At 38.2% G+C, this 26,538-nt stretch overlaps 1 protein-coding gene across 3 annotated transcripts in view; it reads right to left on the bottom strand.

The window, feature by feature from the left end:
* Window positions 1-475: 475 nt before the first annotated feature.
* The window catches only part of LOC133530204 (uncharacterized), a 102,534-nt gene continuing 76,471 nt past the window's right edge, over window positions 476-26,538 (bottom strand). For 2 of the 3 annotated variants that reach the window (XM_061868062.1, XM_061868064.1), the window contains exons 5-13: window positions 23,347-23,496; window positions 19,651-19,746; window positions 18,176-18,286; window positions 17,771-17,934; window positions 16,613-16,811; window positions 12,343-12,504; window positions 11,710-11,780; window positions 10,844-11,570; window positions 476-9,601 (exon numbers count right to left, since the gene is read on the bottom strand). In XM_061868062.1, coding sequence (XP_061724046.1) covers window positions 9,422-9,601; window positions 10,844-11,570; window positions 11,710-11,780; window positions 12,343-12,504; window positions 16,613-16,811; window positions 17,771-17,934; window positions 18,176-18,286; window positions 19,651-19,746; window positions 23,347-23,496 — 1,860 coding nt within the window. In that variant the 3' untranslated portion in view covers window positions 476-9,421. The remainder of the gene's footprint in view (window positions 9,602-10,843; window positions 11,571-11,709; window positions 11,781-12,342; window positions 12,505-16,612; window positions 16,812-17,770; window positions 17,935-18,175; window positions 18,287-19,650; window positions 19,747-23,346; window positions 23,497-26,538) is intronic. The other variant, XM_061868065.1, reaches the window with a different exon arrangement.

Genomic DNA, 26,538 nt, shown 5'->3' with positions numbered 1-26,538 from the left:
TTGCTTTAATTATCAGTATAAAAATACTATAATGTAGGTGGTAAAATACAATATTCATTGCAAGCGCCCTACGCCGCCTAAAAGAAACAGCAGGCGCAGGCATACAGTTTCGCCGCGCGGTAGACGGGGATACTTCCTCTCCTACGCCGCGCCGGCGGTCTACTGGCTTCAATGACATTGTAAGTCTTTCGATCAGGTCACGTGTCCGTCTTACGAATTTTCAATCTGTCGAATCTGTCGGTCACGTGACCTGTCACGAGTTTAACATTTTTTTCCCATAACAAAAAGTGCACAGCGCCGTTAAAGAAGTTTTCACTTCAAAAAAAGTGTTTGAAAACTAATGTACCACTCAATGCTTACTTATTTCTCAATGGGTGTGGTGACCTCGATTGTCTTATGTGCTCCGTCTAGCAGTAGAAGTGGTCTATGGGCCATAAAAAATGAAAAGTGCTCTTGACAAATAAAACAACAACTGTACCTACTCTCATCTACATTTATTTGTATTTCACATCCACAGTCACGTTCGAAACCTCTTACGAAGAATATTTACAAAAAAATTATTCAACCTTACATTATTTTAATACATTTTCAATTTTAAACGAGGACTCAGAAAGAGGAATTTCAACTCTATATCCTTAACACATTGAGTGCCGGGAACCCGCTCAGCGAGCTCTCTGTTCATAGTCACTTTCCTCTACAAAGCGGGAAAACGCTGGGATCGGCTACGAGAGTAGCGGTACGAAAATGTTGGCAGTGGATGTGTTAAGACATAGACTGAAACTCCTTGCGAATGTTGTTGGATTTTTTTCTAATAACTTTTTAAAGTCATAGTTTTAGGTTCCAGAGATCAAGGAATAGGAAGTAGTTTTAACAGCTCTATTCGAACTACGTATTCAGTTTGTACTACATGAAAACTGATATTACAATTAGCTATAATATAGGTCGTGTCATCCACGATGGCGCGCAGATTTGTCAAATCTAACCTTTAATGTCATGACAATACGAGTCATGGCACGCGTCCTCGTGAATGACACGATCTATAGCTACTGTATACGAGATCATGAAAATGGTTGAGGCGCTGCTTCTAGGCAAAATAGGGGATCGGACTGCATAGTCAAATTACTTATTTTTTGGTTTGTAACCTTTTCGACGCCGTGTCAAACACAAGCTGTCACTCGGATGCCATGTCACCATTGAACTATATGTATATGTACGTAGGTATATGTTACTCTGTGATCTGTGACAGATTAATCCGTCTTTGGCTTTGCACCCCTGCATACACACTTGTATGCAGGAGTGCCAAGTGGATAGCTTTGCTGACTGTAACTACAGTACGGGCATGTCCGTCATTGAAGTCAAAATGGTTAACTAACGAAGCACCCAAGCAAACGACTTGTATAGAACAAAGTTAAGGAGTGTCATTATAATATTTTTGACATATTTTTTATAGAAAATTGACATTAACCTGTGAAATGAAATTATTTTGTTTATGGACTTTAATAGCCGTCAATAGAGCTGATTATTACAACTGCCACATATGGCTTCATATACACCAGGGGCTTAATTGCCACACGTTGTAATTTCAAAAGCCATGAAGAGTTAGCTTGGTCCTACAAATTTATATATTAAAGGAAAAAATCTATAAATAGACGCTTTCAGCAGAAATTGAACCCGCAACCTCAGCAATTCGTGCATTGCGTTTAACCAATTGAGCTACGGAAACTTACCAGAACCTCGCAAATCTCTCAATTCCTTCCCTTATGTATATACGCCTTCTGGGGTGGCGTAAAGCGACATCTGCCGACTTCATTCCGTATATTTTTAAAACTTCTTTTATTGTTCAATGGGAAATTCGTTTTAATCGCAGTCCGACTTCCTATTTTGACTACTTTATTTCCATTAGCTCGTATACTTGATTTTCTATTTAGACAAAAGTTATAGTAGAATATGAAGTTTAAAAAGAAACCGATTTAACAATCAGTTGTAGGTAAATATTTAGCCGTACCACGAGTTAACACTTGACGTTTACTTTATCGACTGCGTAAATTCGATCGCAGAGTATCTCGCTCGCACTGATGTTTTGGTGCGATAGAGAGGGAATACGATCTAGTTCACGCTAACGTAAATGTCAAATGCTAACTTGTGGTAGCCGTGCAGAGGGCCTACCTCGAACCACGTTCGACGTGTTGCCTCTCTGTCGCACTTGTCATTCCGTAAGTGTGACAGGGAGGCAATGTCAACTCCATATTCTACTATAACTCTGTCCCATTTCTATATATTATACGTACAGTTGAAGATCTAGCCAACTACTTTTACACTACCGATAGTTTAATTAGCAAAATAGATTTTTTTTTCACAAAAATATATGATATCGAATATAATTGACGAGAATACAAGCGGAACGTGAATTTTGGCGATTTTTTATTATAATCAAATGGCAAGTTATATCTTTATTAAATGCAAATACCAGTTACTTTTTTTCGTGCCGCTATATAAAACAAGCCTATGATCGGTTTGGGAGTAAGCTAGTACCGTAGCCTACGTGCGTATATCATCGTTTCTATATTTTTGGCACGAATGCTGGTAAATTACATTGTAAGTGGTATTTGTGAACATACAAATTATTAATTCACTGGAACACGCGCTAAATATGCAAATAGTAAATTATAATTTCATTCATTCATTCATTCATTCATTCATTCATTCATAATCTTATCACTCAAGTCACTCAACTAAGACGGTTGGTAAGGTGATTGCGCAATTTTCATTTTTTTACTAAAGCTCTGGTTTCCTAAGATAGAGGTGCCGTCATATAGCGGCCGTATAGGATATATACGTTTATAAAATAGAACTAGTTTCTAAAAATAACTGCTGTCTAAGTTTCTCTAATAATGTTATTGTGCTTTATTTCGCGCATGGTGTGAAATAATTTATTTTAAATACAGTCAAATACCCTATTACAGCCTTACGGCCCGATTCGAAGAATGACATACGCTAACGATAAGTTCGGGTTTTGATAAGTTCTCATTTAGATATCGTTTGTATGTCGTATAATTGACAGAAGTAGCTCGATTCGGACAACCAATGTCACTTTGACGTTAGAAATATCGTAGATAATCTTATTGGGAACACAGCGGAATCGAAATAAACGTCAATTTTGACATGTCGTTTAGTTATCGATCTTTTAAAGATCTTTCCAAGATCTTAAACGTGTTTAAATCATTTTTCGAACCGGGCCGATAGTTTAAGGAAGAAGGTGACTTCTGTTGTATGTGCGGCTGAATGACGTTACTAGAACGTTGACTATGTAAACAATATGGCGGTGTCCTAGAGGGCGGTGATTGAAGGAACATTATTTTTGCGTCCGTAATATTACGGCCGCTATATGACGGTACCGCTATCCTAGGAAACCAGAGCTTTACTGAGCGCAATGCAAATCAGTAGCCATACCATGAGTGGACACTTGACGTTTACTTAAGCGACTGCGTACACTCGATCGCAGTCCATGTCGCTCGCACTGATGTATTGGTACGAGAGAATGCGATTGAGTGTACGAAGTCGCTAGCGTAAATGTCCAACTCGCGGTAGCCGTGGTTGATAAAACCAAACCTTTAATCACACCGAACTGCTCACCAAACGTCTCAATTAAACGTTATAAATATAAAACTTCTTTTGATGAAGTTTCAATTGCATTGAAACTTTTAGCTTCTATATTTTCTCATGGTTTTCAATTTCATACATACATAAAAAGTTTTAATAAGCACCTAGATAGAAAATTTAAATCTCTAGTTATCTAATATCTTATTTAGTGACACATTCGACAAAAATGCGACCACGAAAATGCTGGGCGTAAATAATAATAAAAAACTTAATAAATTTGCAAAAAAAATCTGCTTTAAACCTTTTGAACGCCAAGAACACCTAAAGGCGTCGTTACTAGTCGTGCCCACCGCGCCAAGGACAACTATAGATGGCGTACGCTGTCAAATTAACCTTCAAAATTTCTAGTAAGGTTTACATTAGCTCGCTTGCGCCCGTGACCTTGGCGTGTGAGTGACATTTTTGTTTATGACGTAAAGAGTCCAAAAGTTTAAATAGCGATATTCTATTAGCAATCGGTTCTTTTCAAGTAGGCAATCGAAATATTGTCACGTGTGACGTGTATAATAGACAAATAAATCCTTGACCAAGGCTCGGAACCGGTTTTAAAAATAACGGTAAATACTGGTTTATTTCGGTTATAATATCGGAACTTTCATAAGAACGCGAACGTTTTAAGAACTTTATTATAACCCAAATAAACCGGTTTATTCGACGAGCGGCGAGACGGCCGGCGTGGTGGTGTCCCGCGTAAACAAAGACACTTTTTTATTGTTCTAAACCGGTTTCTAACAAGAACTTTAAGGAAATGTTCTCCTAAAAACCGGTTTAAAAATAACAGTTCTACGAACGAAACCGAAATTTAAATGGTTGCGCACCAAGTACATGATCACGGTTTGGATATTTAACCGGTTTCCGTGCCTTGTCCTGACGCTTAACATTATCATGGCTGACTTCCTGGTTGCTACTTGACAACTATTAGAACTTGATTTAAAATTACCATTCTCTCTTTACACAGCCGAATTAAAAATATTTATTACCATTTTACAGTCCATAACACTCGTATGATTATAAGTGAAATATTACTTTCTACATTAATTTAGCGCATGAAAATATAGAAAACCTTCAATCAACCCTTTTCCAGGCAGCACCGATCCAGAGTCAGACCAAGCTAAGTTGGCAGCGATTTTGATAGCCTAGCCTGTGTTAAGTGTTAAGTAAACGTCATAATTTCATAGATGTTTGACGTACAAGCTTATACCACAAAGTAAATAGCGGCGGCGCGCGCCGGAGCAGAGTCCGCTCAGTACAAAGTGCCATTTTCGCCGCATGCACACAGACGTGACATTTACGCACACCGACGTTACATTTACAGGCGTTCTCGGGCACTCTCGGGCAGAGCTTAGTCAGGCTGTGCGCGCGTTGCTCACTTGACGTCCCCGCCGCTACGTAGGTACCTACTGTCATGTACGTCAAAATGCAGTCTCTAAGGAATGTAAACATGATAAGATGTATGTATAAACGAATCGATGTATGTATGTCTGTAAACTTATATTACCTACTCCTTTTTAAAATTCGAAATTAATACAGAAGCAACCCTAGTGAATCGGGCAAGTTTAGGTATGTATTTTCAAGAACGGCGGGAACGGACCTTCTGTTTATTTCTTATTTTGTGCTTATACTTATACTTAGGCTATAACACTTGCACAGGCTGGGCTATCAAAATCGCTGCCAACTTATCATGGTCTGACTCTACAAGGTTTTCCCATAAAATCCAAATATATTCCAATGAATCCAGCGGTGGCAGCATGGTTCCATTTTTACCGCTTGTCACTATGCCCGTCACTTTCGCACTTACATACTTGTTAGAACGTGACAAGCATGGTGACAAATGATAAAGAGCATCTTAGCCCACACAGCTTTACACACACTACAGCAGGGGTCACCAATTAGTTTCGCTCGGGGTCTGTATTAAGAAATGAAATGACCATCGCGGTCCGCACAACATTTTATAGAAAAAATATTTATTAAACAAATGTAATTACAGAAAAAACAAAGGTATTTTTTTACATATCAATAAGAAAAATGTCCGTTTTTGTTGCGGACTATCTGGACTATCTTAGCTAGTGACTTCGCCCGGCCTTTTCAAATTGACGTCAACAAAGATAATGCGGGGGATACATTTTTATTTTAAATTACGTACTGCAAAAGTTGCTGTGTTCTCGCGGTCCGCACAAAACGGGTCGGCGGTCCGGATGCGGACCGCGGTCCGCCATTTGGCGACCCCTGCACTACAGCTTCGATGATTCATTTGAAGACAAGTCACATTTCCCGAAAATGCAAGCTAATTTAAACCTTAAATCGGAATGCTAAAGTTAAAATTCTATTGGCGCGTATGGGGTCGATAAATCCTACTATGCCTGGAAAAGGTTTAATACGTATATCTTACAATTTTTTATTGTAACCATCCAGCCATCTCATCTTTGGCACTAAAAGATTTCTATTCATCTTTGTTTCCCAAAACACTTGAATTTAAAAATTCTTTACTTAAGTAAAGCTCGACCAGAAATATATGATCATCTAGAGTCAAGAGGGCGCTGTTATTCTCGTGTATATGGTGACAGTTCAGTTTAGTATGAAGAATTTAGTTCCAATGAAATTCCGCAATATGGCGCGTGATCATATATTACTGGTCAGACTTTATATAATTTTTAATAATTAGCAGCCTCTTAAGAATTGGGGAACATGGACAATCATTGTTAAATATAAAATGAATCGACTTTGAACATAATTATTTACGAAAAAAAAGCGATTATTTTTGATAACACGAAATTTTTTAACTTTCTGCCCCAAACACAAACACACTTATCAGTCAGTAAGAACCAGAAAAACTATACTCATCCCTTTCTTTTCGGTGCCAGTACTAGCGTAAAACAAAGGCAGTATGATTCTCTATGGCTATGTTTGGAATGAGACAGTCCTGGGTCAAACTGTACTACCTGTTGCCGAGTTTTCTTTGGCTTGGAGGATTTAACAACTGTTAAGTAAACGTCGCCTTTAAGAGCTTACCTCTCTGTCGAAAACTTCGGCCAAAAGTCATATTTATTGTATGGACTGACGTTTATCAGACATTTCATTTTTCAGGATTTTTCAGGATTTAGGGTCGGCAACGCGCATGTAACTCGGGAGTTGCAGGCGTACTTAGGCTACGGAGACTGCTTACCGTCAGGCGGGCCGTATGCTTGTTTGCCACCGACGTAGTATATAAAAAAAAATTTGGCGTGCCCCTCCCCCACAAAAATCGGCAGACTGTTTTATACAGATTTATATAGTCTCCAGTTGTTAATTCCTCACAAGTCATTTGGTATCTATCTTTTTGAGATAAATGGCAGTGTGAATAAACTAAAAATAATGTTTAAATGTGTTTTTATTTTAAATGTTTCCCGAAAGAAAAAATAAGAAAACAAAAATATACCTTTTTTGTATAAATAACTTTAAAAAGTCGAAACATTGATGTTTTGATTGTCCACGACCCCTTATATAATTATTAATTACACGTAATATGCGTAAAGTAATACGTAAAGAATATCAATACATTTACAAGAAACTACGAATTTCTGTGATATAATCGTTACATTTGTACCAAATGGGTAACATGTCTAACGTAAGACACCTTAAAATTAACTATAAATCAATGTTTGTTTACAGTGCTTCATTTATTGCGTAAATGCGGGAGCCATACTTTGATATAAGTAATCAGCACCATGGCAACATTAAAAATAACTATAGTCCGTTTTTTTCAGATTTGAAATTTTATAAAAATTATAACCTCAAAAGTAGTGGTAACATTTTCCCTCCAAAAACATTTCATATAATCGCGTTTTTAAAACTTGGAATGATGTAAAATTTAGATTAATTCCGTGATCAGGTTTTTTTTAAGAAAAAAAAAAGTTGAGTTAATATATTACACGGTGGCAACAGAAGATATAAGTAAGAGTTCTGCATTTTGAGATTAAAATCAAATTTTCCGAAGTATTTTTCAAACGGAATGGTAGGCTGACATGTCAAAAAGCAATTATAGGGACGACCATATGATTGCCACGAGACAATGCAAATTAGAAATGTTTTTTTTTTACGATTCTCAATTAAATCTGCAAAGGGCATATAATAGAGTCTATTGGTGATGATTTATATTTTTAAGTAAACATACCTTCACAATTGAACACAACTGAAACGATTTGACACGACCGGAATCTAGTTCCGTTTTAAATAATGAAACTCAACGATATTAAAATTTATCTTTTCATTTTTATAACATGATAATATATATTTTAAGCTACGAAGATATGTATTTTTGTCCTATTTGGATTCTAGTTATTTTTGTAAAAAATATTGGTCTGGAACGTTAATGGCGTGAAATGAAAAAGAAAACAAATGTCACCCTACCCTTTGCGTTTGAAAAAGACTACAGATGGTCTTCTCATATAGACGGTCTTGGCCTCATTGACCGTACTGTTGCTGTTACTGGGTCCTTATTGGACCCGGTTATTCTCATTTTGACCAACCTTACCCGTTCGATATCGAGAACTCGAAGTTAGGTTGGAAGGGAATGACAGTTACCCAAGGGACTACAAATAAAATGTATTCAATCGGCGCTTAAAGAGTCCCCGCCAATCTCGGCCGAATTTCACCTTCCCATACAGACGGAGTTACGTTCTCATTTTAAAACTACGTGCTGTATTGTAATGACACTGCATATACTGACACGAGGTATATCTAGGGCTGAAATTAGTTCGTATTGCTCTACCTTATAAAACAAACGAAATAGAGGAAAAACAATTTTTGTATGAAAATCTTAAATTCGCTATATTTTTAACTATGGTACCTGAGGCTACATAAACTAATTACAGCCCTACATATACCTTATCCTATTGTAAGTACAAAGTTTCAAAGGAATCTAGCTAGTCGTTTTAGAATGAGAGCGCAATTATGTTTGTATGGAGAACCGAGCTTGCTAGGTACCCTTAACGTTAATGTAAAGTTATAACGTATAAGTTTTTTGTCACACATTTATTTCACGTTTCACTTTGAAAATCTCCCTCTCACTTCCTCTCTTCCATACCTAACTGCAAAATTTTACAAACCAAAATTGATCGTAACAGTCATTTTTGCTGATGTGATTGCTTGGCGTGACAACCCTAATTATTTTTATGTAGATAATAGTTCTAAATCTCGAACAATGTTCAGGGCTATCACTCATCAAATGATCTGCAAGCGATATATGTATCGAGACACTAAAATATTGATCGTTCCCACAAAGAATTTAGTTTTTCAGAGCGCACTCACTTCCTGTTGAAACCCCTATTAACTCACAGATACTACGGGGCACTGACATTTTTAGGGGTGTCCCAAGAACACTTCATCAATCCTTAGGGGTGTCAACTACGTTTTGCAGACACAATAATTAATCAATCGGGTGACATTAACGTAGTTTCACAACACTGTTTCAAACACCATTGATCACTTCCCTTTAGAGCTCGTTCGACAACCGCTTTAGAAGCTCGGTGACCGTTTTTCTGATGATCGCTAGCAGGTTTTGTGCCATCTAGCGCATGATTCGGGGGTGTTTCGCAGTTTTTAAGGGATGTCACATGTTCACTACACTCACTACGGTTTATTCATTGATCTCCCCCTTTAGAACTCACTCTAGGACCGCGTTAGGATCAATCTTCTCTCTGATTAACTGATATTGCGTTTTCTAGCTTTAGATTCAGGGGTGTCACTTCACAGATTTTAATCACTGTTCACAACACTAGTTTATTTATTGATCTCCCCCTTTAGAGCTCGCTCCAACACCGCTTTGGAAGCGATCTCGACGGTGACCGTCTTGCTGATGGTAGCTAGCTGGTCGTCCTGTGGGGCATCCATTGGTTCCGTGAGAATGCGGAGAGAGGAGATCTTGGCCTTTTGATAGGCTGTTACGGTGTTCATGCCAAGGAATCTGAAACGAAGGGATTTACTTAGTTTATGGTAGGAAACAATGTAAGTAGTGGAGAATGTTTACACATACTAATCTAAATAAATAAATACTCTGAAACTTCTTATGAAAGTCCCATAAGATCATCTCGTTCAGACTGCATGAATATGATTAACTTGTATCTCTATAGTATACTTGGTTTTAAATAAATAATAGTAGTTTATGTGACTGCTACATAATAAAAGGAATTAAAATACACGAGTGTGGGTTTAAGAAACGAACGAAGTGAGTTTCTCAATAGGATCACACGAGTGTTTTAATGCCTAATTATGTACAGTTACATACACTATTTTATCTACACACATATTATAAACTTTCTATGACATATTCACTAACCCAAATTACAGGGCATCGTTGCTCTCTTGGCAGAACTCGCAGATATGTGGTGGCGTCACCGAAATATTTTTATCACTCAATTTACACAAAACTTTTGCTATAGTTAATTTAAAAACGACAAAACATATTAATTTTATACTTAAAACTAATTAAAAGATAAACTGTACGTCAAATGGCGGCAAATGAAAACTTTTTTCACGCATATCACGCATTCGTAGTTTTTTTTTTATTCAGATACAAACTACAACCGGTTTTTGACGACCGGTTTGGCCTAGTGGGTAGTGATCCTACCTACGAAGCTGATAATCCCGGGTTCAAATCCTGGTAAGGGCACTTATTCGTGTGACGAGCATGGATATTTGTTCCTGAGTCATGGGTGTTTTCTATGTATTTATATATTATATATATCGTTGTCTAAGTACCCTCAACACAAGCCTTATTGAGCTTACTGTGGGTCAATTTGTGTAATAATGTCCTATAATTTTTTTTTTAAAACTAGAGTCGGCCCCTATTTCCGTATCAGTCGATACAAACTTCATTCATTTCGAACAAAAAGGCATCTCGACTTATAATAGAATAGAGGTCAAATGGAATTGTTTTTTTTTCAGAGATGTTCCAAATTTGAAGTCATAACCAAATCGATTTTGATGTAGTTATGAAGCAATTACAACATCATCACAGATAATAAATTTGTTTTAACAAAACAGTTTATCGTAATGTTGGCCATTATTTACGAATTTTGAAGGCATAATAGAGGGTTTATGATATGTGTGTAGATAAAAACACATTTTGCACATGCACGCCACGCACAGCGCCGTGCGCACCCAGTGCACCACCGGGAACCCGCGCTCCCACTCCACCCTGTACTACCTCACGGCCACGTAGCACACTAGTGAGGCTGCTCCGGCGGCGAGCACCCTCACCACTGGGGACGTGGACAGCTGCACCGCCACCCAGGCGGCGGCGCCGGCGCCGCACATGCACGCCACGCACAGCGCCGTGCGCACCCAGTGCACCACCGTGAACCCGCGCTCCCACTCCACCCTGTACTACCTCACGGCCACGTAGCACACTAGTGAGGCTGCTCCGGCGGCGAGCACCCTCACCACTGGGGACGTGGACAGCTGCACCGCCACCCAGGCGGCGGCGCCGGCGCCGCACATGCACGCCACGCACAGCGCCGTGCGCACCCAGTGCACCACCGTGAACCCGCGCTCCCACTCCACCCTGTACTACCTCACGGCCACGTAGCACACTAGTGAGGCTGCTCCGGCGGCGAGCACCCTCACCACTGGGGACGTGGACAGCTGCACCGCCACCCAGGCGGCGGCGCCGGCGCCGCACATGCACGCCACGCACAGCGCCGTGCGCACCCAGTGCACCACCGTGAACCCGCGCTCCCACTCCACCCTGTACTACATACCTCACGGCCACGTAGCACACTAGTGAGGCTGCCCCGGCGGCGAGCACCCTCACCACTGGGGACGTGGACAGCTGCACCGCCACCCAGGCGGCAGCGCTGGCGCCGCATATGCACGCCACGCACAGCGCCGTGCGCACCCAGTGCACCACCGTGAACCCGCGCTCCCACTCCACCCTGTAAATGAATCAATTATTATTATTTGTTGTTTAACCCCTCGTGCTAATATTAAACGAAAAAATCCAAACCAGGAAATGTCTATCTATGTAATAATTTGAATTTTTAATGAATATAAATTATTAAATCTCGAATATACCTGCTAGTCTCCTGGACGATGTAGGGCGTGTTGCACACCTTGCATTTCAAGCCGTCAGGTGTTTTTACACTCTGCAAAAGAATTGAAGAAGACATAATTTATCAATGATATAATTAACGTACCGATAAAAGGTTAAACAAAACTTAGATTTACTTAATAACTATCGAATGTAGTAAGCTTCATATTAATATATAGCACGCTTAAAATAAGGAAAAAAAGACAATTTCAAGCATATTTTCAAAAAATTAATCTATAGAGAAAAAAATGAGCCATCGTGTTTCTGACAAGCAGAAACCTAGTTCAAGGATTGAAGTTACAGATACTAAAAAATAATGCATGAAATGCTTGTACAAGTCTGTAAATACGGTAACAAAATAGCGCATTTTACTATACACCGCGCCTAAAATTTACTCATTTCTCAAATATGACATTCTAATTCATATATCTAGATGAGAACAACGCAGAAAACGACCACTTTTCATGCGGGTGCGGTGGATGGTTATATCAGGAAATATACTGTTACAAAGCCAAAAATTTACGCAATTCCATATTATTTCCGAATCCAATACTTCCAATAAATCACAAACGCGTCGCGGGCGGAGCCGACGCTGCCACTAGCGAGGGGGGGCTTACCTCTCCCAGCCACCGGCTGAGGCAGTCGTGGTGCACGGCGGACACGTCGCCGGTGCAGCGGCAGGGGTGGATGAGGGGCTCGGGGCGGGAGCTGTCGTAGCAGATCCAGCAGTCGCGGGCGGAGCCGACGCTGCCCACTAGCGAATCGGTTTCGACGTCTTGCTGCAATGAGAAACGAGTTATTAAGATTTTGTGTTTCATTGAGTAGTGTCTGATTAAAACCGAAGGAAATTGAACCTTGTAAACAGTAGTTATAGCCCATACTTAAATGGCAGAGCTATACCGCAGCGCGTCTGCAAGTGCTTGCGACTTTTGGCACTGTCGTTTAAATATGAAATGTAATTATTATCATAATAGTACATTGTGTATTAAGGGCGGTAAACAAGGATTTAAGAACAAGTGTTAATTAAGCCCTGGCCTTCGGCTTCGGGTTTAATTAACACGAGTTAGTAATTCTTGTACCGCCCGTGGCACACGCAATGTTTTTCATCACACTTATGTGTAAAAAACTAAATTTTAAGCGACAATTCTTGAATACGGTGACATTTCAAAGATTCCTCCGCCATATTATCATTTTTGACAGGTTAAGCATCGAAGGCACAGATCCATCCGGCATTCAGCCACCATTGAAAAGAGCGTAAAAAATATTTGAAACGGCTATTAAATTAATCAAATGAAATATTTGTAAACAGTAACCAAAATATTAAATAATAAACGTCAATATTTTAAAAGTAGGTATTATATAGGTATTCGCGGGCTTGGTTTCCGCAACTCGACGTCGTAATTCGCGCCTATTTTGCGTGGAAATTTTTAAAAGTAAAACTCATTTATATCTACTTGGTTCATATGCATTGGTGACAATTAAAAATATGCCCATAGGCATAATAAAATAAGAAAAAAAAACGATTACCTACCGCCCGTGGGCATAATATAGCTCATTCCATCTCAGTATGCTGGCATACAATTACACCGCTTGCGAGAAAGTGTGATGAAATAAAATATTCAATTGTCTTTTAACAGTAAGACGCGTAAAATAAGATGTGCAAAAGAATAATAATAATTCAGCCTATATACGTCCCACTGCTGGGCACAGACAAAGAATAGAACTTTTAAAAATATCGTTATAAAATATCGCCGTAATTCGGTAAAGTTTAGTTTCTATTGGAATATAGCTACTTGGCCTTGGCAACACCGTACGTTATTTTCATACAAAGATTGACGTTATGTTGATTCCAGGTTTAAATTTGGACTATATTGTATAAATTGCGTTAGATCTGATTAACATGCCCAAATTTCAGCACCTTAAAACCGCTAGTTTTAGTAAAATAATGTTTAAACTTGCTTAAATATTAGTTATCCTAATCACAGATAAAAACAACATCAAAAAAATTAGGAACCACTGGCCTAACATTCCCAAACTCACCAAACTCTTCCAAGGCAACGGCAACACCTCACAGCGACGATGCAACAACGAAGTTAGTAACACTCTGCAAAGTGCCCAACGCCAGTAGCCAATCACGTACGAGATCAGCCGCGCCTTCTGACGCCATGACAGCTCGCTGATATGCGCGCTTATTAGCCACTGGGAAGACATTTGAGGTTAGACTGGACAAAATGGCCGATCTGTGCAAAATGGCGGTGCCTTTGTGACTTTTTCCAATGATGTGTAGAAAAGTATATTCCATTGGCAAAAAATCATCGTTTAAATGCAAGTTTTTCAACGTAAAACATACTATCTCAAAAAATCAACAATAAGTCGTTTTAACACATAAAAAGTAAGAAGTTTTATGGGAAGTGATAAAAACTTTACGGCTTTTCTATGATTTGATAATAAATGTATACCATTATCGGATGGATTTCATTCGGCGAAAATAAAGTTTGATGGATGTAATTTTTGACTGTTTAAAAACGATATATCAGTCAATAAATACAAATCAAGTCATTGGAATAAATAAAAAAATAAAAATAAAAACATTGACATAGCGGCTTGATTTAGACAAAACCTCAAACAAGAACAGAAAGCATTTAAGCTGATGACTTCGACGACCCAAAAGCAGAAAACGGACGGACTCAAACCTTTTACCTGCAATCGGAAAAAAAAAAACAAAACACGTCTGGATGGTGTCCAGATACTCCAAATTGGAGACAACAAAGGCAGACAACACCAACAAAAACAAACATTTGGTTCACTGTAAGAGTCAACAAAGTGGGATAAACAAAAAACTATATCGTATAAAGAAAGACAAGTATTGTATTGCATACGTACGATTTTCCGCAAGTCGACGACTGGCGTCAATTTTGCGTGAGAGTTAAAAAAGTGGCTGTGACATAATCGGACAGACAGACGGATATGACGAATCTATAAGGGTTCCGTTTTTTGCCATTTGGCTACGGAACCCTAAAAAAGGAAAGACGGAAGTATACGCGATTTTATTATTTACTGAGTGCAAAAGTCATGCTTGGGCATTAATACTTATATTTTTTCAATTCTTAACCATGGACAAATATTATTGAATATATTTTCTAGCTTAACTCGTGACCCGAAAAAAGGAAATAGACAATATTTCGCAATCTCACTTTACCTTTACTTATTCAAATGCATGTGAAAATTTGCTGTATTATAATTTACATACAATCATATGACTCAACGATCCTAACGGTCTCTGAATCAACTAATGTATATAAACACTTACCGTTTGTGGTAATAATATTTTCAACATTACAATATTATTTATATCTAGAGTTCTCATAACCATTAAGCAGAATAAATATTATAATCGTGTTTTTAGTTACCAGTAGGAATAATGCGAAGTCATATAATTTGTAAAACTTTACAAACGCCAAACACAAAGAGAATTGAGTATAGAGGCGTATTGTCAAAGTAAATTTTGTGATCAACTATATTTACTGCCATCTTTCGACACAGGACTAAAACTCTTACAATGACATATGGCTATTTGACCCATGTTCTTTCACTGATGATTATCAAACGGTGTCGCCATCTACTCGAGTATAGGCCAAAGGTATAAGGTATGCTATACGAGCATATTTTTTTTCTTAATTTTTCGAGGCAATTTGTTCTCAGACTTTGTCTTATACAAAGTTATATATATCTTTGGTAAATAGTTGTACGGATGATAATAGATCGGTTCAGATGCTTACAAATATCTAAACATGCACCAGCGCCACCAAAGGAGAATTGTGTTTATATATTTGTTGCCATTACAATGTATCTGTTAGCGACTATTCACTAAAATCTCAATGAAATTCGCGTATTCAGGCAACTATAAAAATTTGGTCAGAAAAGTGACCTTGTATGTACACTTTGCGATACTTTTTTCAACCATAAGGTGAAAGCTGAAAACGACAGTAATCGATTAGGTATTTACTATATTTTTTTAATTAATATTATCATCAGAATATATACTAAATTTGTATCCAAACACTGTAAGTAAATATTTTGATTCCACTTTCAAAACTGTTGTCACGATAACATTAATTGACAATAACATTTTGTAGAACATAACAAAAATAACTCATCTCGATAACACTTTATCCTTTTATCAAGACCTTATACAGTGCAAGCATTGACCTAAGATCAACTGTAAACAGTAGATAACAGTATTGACAGTAAATAGTGGTATTCAGCGCCAAATGAACGATTATTTATCTAATTTAATGCTATCAGTCAGGTCAGTGTGATATTTCCTGTAGTTTTGCACTTAAGAGAATTATTGCGTTGACTAAGATAATCTGAATTGAGAACATTCTGCCCACTTTAGATATGTCGTTGCTTCATATTTTCTTCTAGAATACTTTATACAAATAAGGTACGTACAGTTAGCAGCAGAAGTAACTACGCAGCAAGATTTTTAGAAAGATCTTCACACTCTTTCACTCCCTCAACAACAATCATGTGTTTATATCATTCTGTACTCCTAGTGGCTTACCCGCATACCTATTTACTACTAACCGTTTTCTTACTAAAAACATTTGACAGTTACCATAATTGGAATCTTATTTCTGTCATTATACCTTGAACCTCCCCAATATACGTTAAAGTACCTTAGCGTCTCATTGGTCTTACATTGGCGGTTCTGACTGGAGCTTCGGGCAGGAACGAAAAGGGGGAGGGGGAAAGACAGTACTTTCGCGTCCTAGTGGTTCCGTCCTGCCTGGAACTTGGGGACGGGAGGGCACAGTACCTTAGCGTCCTGGAGGTTCTGCTTGGGAAGGGGTAAAAGGAGGAAGGGAGGGTCGAGGACAGTACCTTAGCGTCCTGGTGATGCTGTAACAACTCCTGCAGCTTGGCATCGTCGAGCTGGCGCGCCAACAGGCGCCGAGGGTTCAGGAGCCACAGTCGCTCGGGTGCCATGGAGTTCCACAGGACGCAGGGGAACCATAGCGCGACCCCGATCTCGGCAAGGCGGAACACAAGGTCGTGCCAGTTGCGGGAAACCACTGGGACTCTGAAAGTAAGACAAAATGAATATTTGGGGACAGTTTTCAACGGATTAATCTAGTCGCAACCTAAGCAAAGCTCTAAGCGTCTCCGAGGCGGGGAATCCTGCTATGTAATGTAGAACATCAAAGCCCGAGATACCAGGATGTGGATCATTGTAATTGAGAAACTGGACTTCTGGTCGTCCAAAGTCGCTGAATAACTTCACTAATCTCCAAATCCAGGAATCCTACAACGAAAAGCATCAAAGCCTAGCTGATCAGGACCCTGGATAGGCAAAATTGGGAGTGGTCTAATGGTCTTGTTTGATCTACATTGTATAAATAAATAAATAAATATTATACGACATTATTACACAAATTGACTAAGTCCCACAGTAAGCTCAATAAGGCTTGTGTTGAGGGTACTTAGACAACGATATATATAATATATAAATATTATAGGACATTAGTACACAAATTGACTAAGTCCCACAGTAAGCTCAATAAGGGTTGTGTTGAGGGTACTTAGACAACGATATATATAATATATAAATACTTAAATACATAGAAAACACCCATGACTCAGGAACAAATATCCATGCTCATCACACGAATAAATGCCCTTACCAGGATTTGAACCCGGGACCATCGGCTTCGTAGGCAGGGTCACTACCCACTAGGCCAAACTGGTCGTCATATAAATATTTATAAATACTTAAATACATAGAAAACACCCATGACTCGGGAACAAATATCCATTCTCATCACACGAATAAATGCCCTTACCAGGATTTGAACACGGGACTATCAGCTTCGTAGGCAGGGTCACTACCCACTAGGCCAAACCGGTCGTCAATAAACTAACTATAAACTAACAAAAGCTAAAACTTTGGACTCACATAGTCTTCTACAGCCAGCTATGAGAATCAGCATCGAAGCCTGGCTGACGGCAACCCTGGATTAGAGTTGGGAATGGTCAACTTACTTAGTCTTCCACAGCTCGCTGAGTGTCTCCGAGGCGAGGAACCCAGCAATGAGGATCAGCATCAAAGCCTGGCTGACGAGCCCGACCCTGGATTGGTGGAGTTGGGAGTGGTCCACCGAGCGGGGATCAACTGCACCGCCGCGAGACATGTCCGTTTGGACGCCCTGTTGGATAAACTTTATTAAAAATACATGAACAGGTGATCGTAAAATGTGCTACACGAAATAAATCTATAGAGATTAGATAAGTGAAAAAAAACTAAGCGTCTTCGTCTTTCGAAATTATCAGAGTGCCCACGTCTTTACTCAAGAGGTAGAAAGCCGGGATATAACAGTGCCTATACTGGCTTGTAGCGCATCAGTCAGAAAACATAGGGCTATTTCAAAGATACATAGATATCGTTACCTGTTTGGTGACGAGCGTGGCTTGAGCGTCATCATCTGCCGCGGAAGAAGGCCCCGGCCGCGGTTGTATCACTGTGCACACCTTTGTCTCCTTGAGGAATTCGCCGCGAAGCTACCACAAATAATTTTCGTGTTACCAATAACATAAAACAAAATACGTCCAGATCTGACGAAAGCGCCGCAACTCAAGAACCGTCGAGTTCATAAACATATTTACAAGCAAACATTCAAAAAATAATTTACACGACCTTATTGTTAGTTTCTTAGAGGTGCAGTGTTAATGTATCTTTAGGATGTTGGCTTGTAAAGAAAAATGTTTGTGAACTCGCCTGTACTACGAAATGCACCCAAGTAGCAGCGAGTGATCCTTTCGCAAATGGCGAAATAGAGCGCATTCGCCAACAGTATTATGGAACATTTTATGTAAAGTTTAAGTTTAGTTTTTATTTTATATATGATATGTATGTATAGGGCGATATAAAGAAAACGATGTGACTTCATTGGCGGTTTATTCTCAACTAAAACGTGGTCAAGCTCGAGCGGCATACCCACATATCCATATCTATACCTAACTTATTAGTTATGTTTACCTACATGTAGTACGGTATATTTTATTCATGTTATTTCTACTCAGGGTCACTAGCTCTTTCAATTCTAATAGAAGAAAAATGGGTCCCCTAGAGTTTTATTGGCTTTCTTTGACGGTAACGGAATGAAGGAACAAAAAGTGTAGGGAAGTTTTGGCACACTATTTTTTCCTGTTGGGATCGAAGATAGTATGTCGCTGAGAAAAAATCACATTTCCAAAATTTGAGGAAAAAGTGTAGTGTATATATTTTTAAATAATATGGCCCACATAAAAAATATTATGAAACGCTTCGCACGTTTGAAAAACAAGGAAAAATTAGAAGACATTTTCTGCGTAACAGTTAAACATTAACAGCAAACAATCGACAATCGGCTATCATCGTTTCAATGTCAATACCATTCCCTTAAGAGGTGCTTATGAGCACCTACCACAATAATGTCCCATTGTGTGCGGTTTGGGTGGTAAAACTGTCTAGCTTGATTGCCTTTGGGCCTTGACTGACCAATACATGGTAGTGTCATATATTTTTAAAAGCGTGCAATGAAAATGATTACAAACATTTAATCACTTAAACAAAACAAAAGAAAATTAAAAACGAGAATGGCTAGATTACGGGGCTTTGTTTCTTTACACACTATACATTTATACGAAGAGTCCAATTCAACCAATATTGCAAAGTACATAAATTAGCGGGGATTTTTTTATTCACATATAAGTTTGTCAGTTAGTAAGATAAGCAATTTTACAAAATATTATACTTTCAATTGAAAAATAAATTTTCAAAATCCGTCGAGGAATGACGTAGTTCTGAAGAAACAAACATGTAAAAAAACTAATTGAGAACCTGCTCCTTTTGAAATCTCGAAGTCGGGTAAAAAGATGGTTACCTTGAAATATACTTCTACGCCGTAGATCAGGAAGAAGGTGACCACGATGAAGAGCAGCACCGCGTAGCAGCCGTTGAACACGTGCTGGTAGAAGCTCTGCGGACAAACAGACAGATACACTTAGGAGCAAAACTGTCCCAACAGTAGCATATTAGTAGAATGTGGAGAAGTTGATGTCGATCAAGGGGAGGGGCACATGATTAATACATAAAATTACTCCTTGAATTTTCTAAAAATCAGCCTAACTTATGATGTACTTGGCATTTACGGTTATTTTGAAATTTCGTATCGAAAAGTAGAAAAAAACACATTTTTAGCTTTTCCAATATTTCTAGTTCCTCTTATGAAAACTCCAAATATGAGTCAGAATCCAAGCATCAGATGTATGGGACATGCAAATTGGTCTAATTACAGTCTTGTAGACTCGAATCTTGCTCGGTCTACTGATTAGCTTGGACACTAGAACACGAAGCACTGCCGAGCATATTAGGGCGTTTTGGATTCGAACACTTCTCCCCTTAGGTTGGTATCCGTTACTGGGCAACCAAGGTACGTAAAATGTTCCACACCTTTGTGGGTGTTGCTCCGACTACTAAGTCTTTTCTTTTTTCTTTGATGTTCTCATACCTTTTCATTAGGAGATATTCTGTTTTCTAGTGGTTGATTCTGAGACGAATCTGCTGTCCTTCCTATTCTACGATAGCCATGGCCTCCAGATCCCTTTTGTTTTGAGCCAATAACCCCAAAGCATACATAAGCAATTTGCGGACGATGTATTCGAGTGCCAAGTTGAACAGCAAAATGCCATAAACAAATCATGTTGAGCGACAAAAACAAAACTGAATTATTATAAATATGTGCGCAGACTATTTTATGTTGCATCAAACCGTTAGTGATCGTAATAAATTTCGCAAAAATGTTGTTGTATGAGATGTTTCTTTCTGTGAGTTACGTTAAGGGTTCCCAGCAAGCTCGGGTCTCCATACAAACGTAGTTATGCCCTCATTTTAAAACGAATAGCTAGATTGCTCTGAAACTTTGTACTTACAATAGGATAAGGTAGTTTATGTAGATTCAGATACCATAGTTAAAGAAATACAGCGAATTCGTGATTTTCATACATAACTTGGTTTTGCTCTTCTTTATTTCGTTTGTTTTATAAGGTGGAGCAATATAAACTAATTGTATGTGCAAAGTTTCATTACAATCCAACACGTAGTTTTCAAATGAGAACGAAACTCCGTTTGTATGGGAAGATGAAATTCGGCCGAGTTTGCCTCTCGACAGCTCTTAAATCATAATCAGGGCTCGAACTGTTAGTACCAATGACGTTAAACCACATCATTTCAAATATTTTATTTGTAAACAATTACCACATTCACGCATTCACTGTCAGGGGGCGTGGCCTAGGAACAAACTTGTATGACGGTGAATGCATATATGCGTCGGTGGCAGTGAATGCGTTAAACGGCATCGCCACTTAAAATTAGCAGTACATAATGTCTTAAGGTCTTAGCACACTATTACAACTCAACAGCCACTCGACTCAAAATTAAATATTGAAATTAAATCCTTATCTTGTATGTCCTACAGTACAATGTTTAACATTTAGTAACTGTCGGGTGGTCTACGCGTCGTCCACTCGTCGTCCACTAAGCTGAACCAAAAGTGAGTTGAGTTGGTGTGGAATTGATATAGTGTGCGAAGACCTTTAAACTGTCATTTTCATTCAAATTAATAATAAATTGTCGTTGTGATTACAGTTCCGCTAGCAGGCGCGGGTGCACGGAGCGGGCGCACGTACGCGGATGCCATTGTAGGTAAATCCGTCGCACGCGTCCGCGCCAGTTAGCAACGCTCATACTATCTTTCGTTAATCCGCTCACCCGCTCCGTGCACCCGCGCCAGCTAATAGCGGACGCCCAAAGACATTCGTCAATATCAATATATTTTATGACTAGTGACCCGCCCCAGCTTTGCGCGAGTAGTTCAAGCAAATTGCACAAAATCTTAACAAATTATACACCTGAACCTTCCTCTAAAATGACTCTATTGATAAGTGAAAACCGCATGAAAATCCGTTTAGTAGTTTTTGAATTTATCGCGAATATATAGACAGACGCGGTGGGGGACTGTTTTATAAGGTTTAGTGATACATCTGCTTTTAGTATGATAACCAAGACAGTATACCTATAAAAACTAAAACACTATACTCATAGAAATAATCATACCATACGGTAAAAAGTTTCGTAAAACTAATTTAATTTACCACATCTTCCTGTCTGCAAAACGACGTGACTTTTAGGTCATCCGCACTAGAAGAACGAGCCCTGACCATAATCAATGAGTCAACTTTGGTTGGTGCAACTGCACTAAGATTAGAGTATAACTTAAAGCTTGAATAAATGTCCAATAGTGTGCAGACATAAAATTTATACAATTGTCAATAAAACACATTTATTATTTAAGCGTTATTAATAATGCAATTAGTGTACTTTTAAATTCCTTTAATAGTATATGCTTCTATTTGAATGGCCAGTAACTTATGTATTTAATAGCAGTATGCACCGTTATCGTATAAACTACCTATTACTTTATGCTCTGAAGGCGATGGTTATTTTTTTATTCAGATTCCAAACAGTACTCCGTCATAAAAATAAAAAAGACTATCCCGCGGCTTGAATTCTTGGTAAAACTTTTTGCTCTTTGAAAAGCAATTTCGTCTGGGTTGAATCGACAAAGCGATACGATCTTACATTTACTTGACAAATAATACAGTCAGCGTCAAATACTTTGTAGCAACCAAAGTAGCCAAATAGTTCGGTACACTATATATTTAGTATGGTGTACCGAACTATTTGGCCACTTTGACTGCTACAAAGTATTTGACGCTGACTGTACAAGAGTCACAGTACTCACATACGAGTTAGGTTTTTGAGCTATGCTATATAAAAAGTTTAAGGCATATTTAAACAATGACAAAAATAATTACTTTCAAATTTCGGCAGACGGGTTTTGAGTTTATTAGTAGTTAATATCACTATTTGAGATGAGCTGTGGTCACCTACATATAAGTAAAAGTGGTGTATATTAGGCTAAGCCTCTGTTCATGTTCTGTATTTCTTTGTTCCTAGCAATTGTGCAGAAATATTATCCATCTGTGATCGTTAAATAAATAAAAGATAACTACTCTGTTCTTGCGGTGTTAATTCATGAAACATAACTTCGATAGTGCGATGTAGAAACTCCATTTTGGAACTCAAGCCTGACCTTAGTACGACATATCGCCGGCGAAAATACAAACCTCAAGAGGATCAACATAACTTCTCCGCTCCGCTAGATTACAATCAATGCTACTGGTTGATTCCTCTAATATCCGCTCGACTCCGCCTCAGTCGTAAGGTAAGTTAAGCAGTATTCAACTTTAGCTGTAGTCGGTTAAGGTCACAAATCATTTAACTTCTGTTTTGGCACATGATTTGCGACGTTATTTTTTACTTGAACCGCTTCTTAGCATATATCGCAGGTATATGGCTTACCTTCTCTTTGGCGGTGGTGCATGGTGTCAGCAACATTGGTGGTGAGCACTTCGGCCGCCAGCAGCGAGTAGCTGATCAGGTTGAAGGTCACGAACGCCATGAATGACTTGGATTAACCGGGGCTGCTCCGAGCGGATATCGCAGATATATGGCTTACCTTCTCTTTAGCGGTAGTGTCAGCAACGTTGGTGGTGAGCACCTCGGCCGCCAGCAGCGAGTAGCTGATCAGGTTGAACGTCACGAACGCCAGGAATGACTTGGACAGGAACCGGGGCCGCTCCCAGCGGATATCGCGGAGGTGGAACACCTGGGGGCAAGGAGTCTCGTGTTATTCAACTGTCAAATCTAACTTGCCGTTAATTGACGTTGGTCCTTGTCATTTTGGCTCTTGCGTTGGTCAAAGAGACTAAAAACAAATGTTTTTATTTTTTTGGGGTATTATAATGCCAAGTTTTTACTAGCTTTTATGGTGTCTCGAAACGTAATACGTGCTTATTTACGAGTATGCATGTTGTTATTTCCGTATAAAGTTAGAAATGTTAGAATATATGTTTTAACGAATATAAAAACCTGTATGTTAGCATCTTGTAGCTCTAATAGATTATCTATGACTTAAGGCGTTTTCCTTAGAGATTGAATTTCCAATTTGAAGAATATAAATAGTGCCGGGTAGCCTATAACAGGATCAAAAAAATAAACTGTAGGCTATACTATGTGCTCCTCAAACTGACCAATATTTGTGACAAAATCAACCTAAGGTACCACTGTCGCTTATGGATTCCGAGATATCAATGATTTTATAAATCAAGTCGAAATTAACGAAATTTTCTATTACCCAGAAACAGTCTCTATACATTTAAAATAATCATGTGTATTGTTCAAAAGTTGCAAATTTAAGCGATAACTTGACAAAAAAAAGGCTTAAAGTTTAATGACTAGGGTACCACATTGTCGGTCGGCCTTTAAATCGACAATTAGGTACCCTAGTCGTTAAACTTTTTCTTCGAAAGGCACGATATAAATTAAGGTGACGTTCGAATTCAGACAGCACCAGCATTACTGCTGCATTGTTGCAACGCGACATTATTACAGATTTCGACTGCATTGATGCCGCAAATGTCAAAATTCCAGGCAGAAACATCGATTTGGACATTTGCGGCAGTAATGCATTCTGCAGTATTGTCACGATGCAATACTGCTGGTCGACTGCATTACTGGAGGAAACGTCAAAAATGCCAAAGCGCAAAATAGATCAACCAAAGTAACAATGTGGCGGTTTAATTATAAATGCACAATTGAATTTTATATTAAATCATATCAACCATATCATATGTAAATGTTATTAAATATATTAAGCCGCAGCCGGGTCACTCACGTATTATAAGTGACGATTGTTCTCTTCAACTGGAGCACGCGCATTAATGCCTTGTCGGCAATAATGCCGAAAACGAGGGTAGTTACAGAACAGGTAATCCGCAACTCGTGTCGATTTAAAACACTTCCTTCAGTCGTGATTTAATTTATCGCCACTCGTTACAAATTTCCTATTTTTCGCACTTGTATCGGAATGTACTATTAACTGACTAAGAGAATTGTCACGAATTACATAAAATACGCAAGTTGAATTGTTATTTCTCTAAAGTTATGAATACTGACAATGTGGTACCCTTAATGACTTTTCAGACAAAAAATATGTTCAAAGTACTAAACTTCGAAGCCACTTTTTTATAGAAAACTAAATTCTTTTGTATTGTTTTTACACTTTTTGGTGCATTTTATGCATAAACTGACGTACAATGCTTGTTGACAACTAATTATGTTGATTATATGGAAGATTTTTAAGAATAATGTTTATTTAGGTTTTATTTAATAAAAAAAGTTACTTTTACATTATAGCTGCTTCATCATTCTTATTGTTATCCCTACATTATAGACGTACAAAAGCATTTAAGTTAGCCGAGAACCTATCCATTTTAAGCCATAAATTAACAATACCCTACGTGATTATTTTATAATATCTCAAATATATGTTGTATGTTGCATTAGAGATTAAATGTCATGACACATTAAATGTTAGGAGAATAATGTAGGTAATATAGAACAATTGGTTGACTAGTAGAGAATGCCTTAAGGAATAATTCCGCCATTTGTACCTTCATGTATTGTGCAATAAAGATTAAATAAATAAATAAACATTTTAAAACCGCTAACTCCATAACTTCGCAATAGAACTTGGTATTTTAACTATCAAACTTTAAAATGGAATATCTCAAAACTGTAAATTTTTCATGCTGAACATTCAAAAAAGCGGCCAAGTGCGAGTCGGACTCGCGCATGAAGGGTTCCGTACAATTTAAGACGTATTAAAAAAAAAATCTTCTTACTAGATCTTGTTCAACATTTTACCACTTTGGACACCAATTTTACCACTTTGGAAGTGTCTCTCGCGCAAACTATTCAGTTTAGAAAAAAATGATATTAGGAACCTAAATATCATTGAAGACCTATCCATAGATACCTTACACGTATATGTCTGATGAAAAAAAAATTTTTAAAATTTTATGACTTATTAAAAAAAAACTACTCACTAGATCTCGTTCAAACCAATTTTCGGTGGAAGTTTGCATGGTAATGTATATCATATATTTTTTTTAGATTTTTCATTCTGTTATTTTAGAAGTTACAGGGGGGGGGACACACTTTTTTTCACTTTGGAAGGTTCTCTCGCGCAAACTATTCAGTTTAGAAAAAAATGATATTAGAAACCTTAATATCATTTTTGAAGACCTATCCATAGATACCCCACACGTATGGGTATGATGAAAAAAAAATTTTTTTTTAAATTACATGACTTATTAAAAAAAACTACTAACTAGATCTCGTTCAAACCAATTTTCGGTGGAAGTTTACATGGCAATGTATATCATATATTTTTTTTAGATTTTTCATTCTGTTATTTTAGAAGTTACGGGGGGGGGGGGGGGACACATTTTACCACTTTGGAAGTGTCTCTCGCGCAAACTATTCATTTTAGAAAAAAATGATATTAGAAACCTCAATATCATTTTTGAAGACCTATATGAAAAAAGATTTTTTGAGTTTCAGTTCTAAGTATGGGGAACCCCCAAAATTTATTGTTTTTTTTCTATTTTTGTGTAAACATCCTAATGCGGTTCATAGAATACATCTACTTACCAAGTTTGAACAGTAAAGCTCTTATAGTTTCGGAAAAAAGTGGCTGTGACAGAATCGGACAGACAGACGGACATGACGAATCTATAAGGGTTCCGTTTTTTGCCATTTGCCTACGGAACCCTAAAAATCATAGAAAAATAAATAGTGATCTCAG

The sequence above is a fragment of the Cydia pomonella genome, chromosome 22, assembly GCF_033807575.1.
Source record: "Cydia pomonella isolate Wapato2018A chromosome 22, ilCydPomo1, whole genome shotgun sequence".
NCBI lineage: Eukaryota > Metazoa > Arthropoda > Insecta > Lepidoptera > Tortricidae > Cydia > Cydia pomonella.
This window is presented reverse-complemented; position numbering and strand designations above follow the sequence as displayed.